The sequence below is a fragment of the Emiliania huxleyi genome (assembly GCF_000372725.1).
Source record: "Emiliania huxleyi CCMP1516 chromosome Unknown EMIHUscaffold_156, whole genome shotgun sequence".
NCBI classification, from domain to species: Eukaryota; Haptophyta; order Isochrysidales; family Noelaerhabdaceae; genus Emiliania; species Emiliania huxleyi.
The window spans coordinates 89891-91042 of NW_005201025.1; the positions used below are offsets into that span (position 1 = coordinate 89891).

Sequence of the window (1152 nt, forward strand, 5' to 3'; positions counted from 1 at the left end):
GGGGGGGGGGGGGGGGGCACCTCCGCACGAACCACGACACACCCGCCCTGCGACACGCCCCAACGGACACGTAAAGGCGACACAGCACCAGGCCATTCCCCAGTTTGCAATAGCCCCTGCACCACAGGACCCCTCAACACTCCTTCCGCTACTCGCCGCGCTGCCACGGGGCCTCCACTCTAAGAACGCGGCCGCCGACCGCTGCGGCGCGGCCAACCCCCACCGGCTGAGCGAGTACACCCTCGCGAAGTACCTCCTGCGCCTGCGACAGTCGCTAAGCGAGGTGGAGCTGGCGCAGTTGGACCGGAGCGGGCAGGGGGCTCACCTCGACCGACTCGGCCGCCGCTCTCGGCCGTTCGGTGTGGCCGCGGAGCAGCTTCGCGCCGCCGCCGCTTCCGCGTGGGCGGAGGAGGTGATGGAGGAAGCCGAGGCGGAGGCGAGGCGGGCGGCCGAGGAGGAGCAGGCCTCGCTCGTGGCGGCGCGGGCGGCGATCCTCGCAACGGCGGCGCGGGAGCCGGGAGCGGAGGAGGAGGAGGGGGAGGGGGAGGAGGGAGGGGACCGCGTGGCCGCGCGGTGTCACGCGGCCACCCGCAGCTTGGCGCTGCGGGAGGCGGCGGGGGCGCGCGCGAGGGCGGTGGAGGCGGCAGCGGCGGCGGCTGGGGTGGCGCGCCGGTGGGTGGAGGCAGCAGCGGCCGAGGGGGACGTGGCCGAGGGGGACGCCTCCGCGGGCGACGCCGCCGCCTCGCCGCCAGAGGGGCCGGCGCCGGGCGGGCCGGGTGGCGAGGTTGCGGCGGGCGGCGTGGCGAGCGGGCCGCCGGCCGAGGTGGCCGAGGCGGCGCGGCTGGCGGCGGCGGCGCGGCGGGCGGCGGACATGGCGCTGGCGGTCGCAAACATCCTGTCCGCTGGCGACGGAAAGGGGGCCGGCGGCGCCGGGCGGCGGGCGGCGGCAGGGAAAGGCGGCCGGGAAGAGCGGCGGCCAGCGGCGCCGCGGAGGAAGAGGCCGGCGGCCGATCGAGGGCTCGACGCCGGCTTTTATGAGGCGGCGGCGGCCGAGGCCTTCGCCGTATTAAAGGGAACTTGAGGCGGCGGCTTGCGCGATGCATTTGCTGCTCGAACCGCTTATCGTCCGCTTGTTTGAAGGGGGGGGTGGGG

The 1152-nt window shown here is 76.5% G+C and overlaps 1 protein-coding gene across 1 annotated transcript in view; it reads left to right on the top strand.

Annotated features, from left to right (window-relative positions):
* EMIHUDRAFT_111712 (hypothetical protein) overlaps positions 1-1152 on the top strand; it is a gene marked incomplete at both ends in the record, with an annotated part of 6624 nt that overhangs the window by 3388 nt on the left and 2084 nt on the right. The window contains one exon of the mRNA XM_005785942.1: positions 128-897. Within this exon, the coding sequence (XP_005785999.1) occupies positions 128-897 (770 nt within the window). The remainder of the gene's footprint in view (positions 1-127; positions 898-1152) is intronic.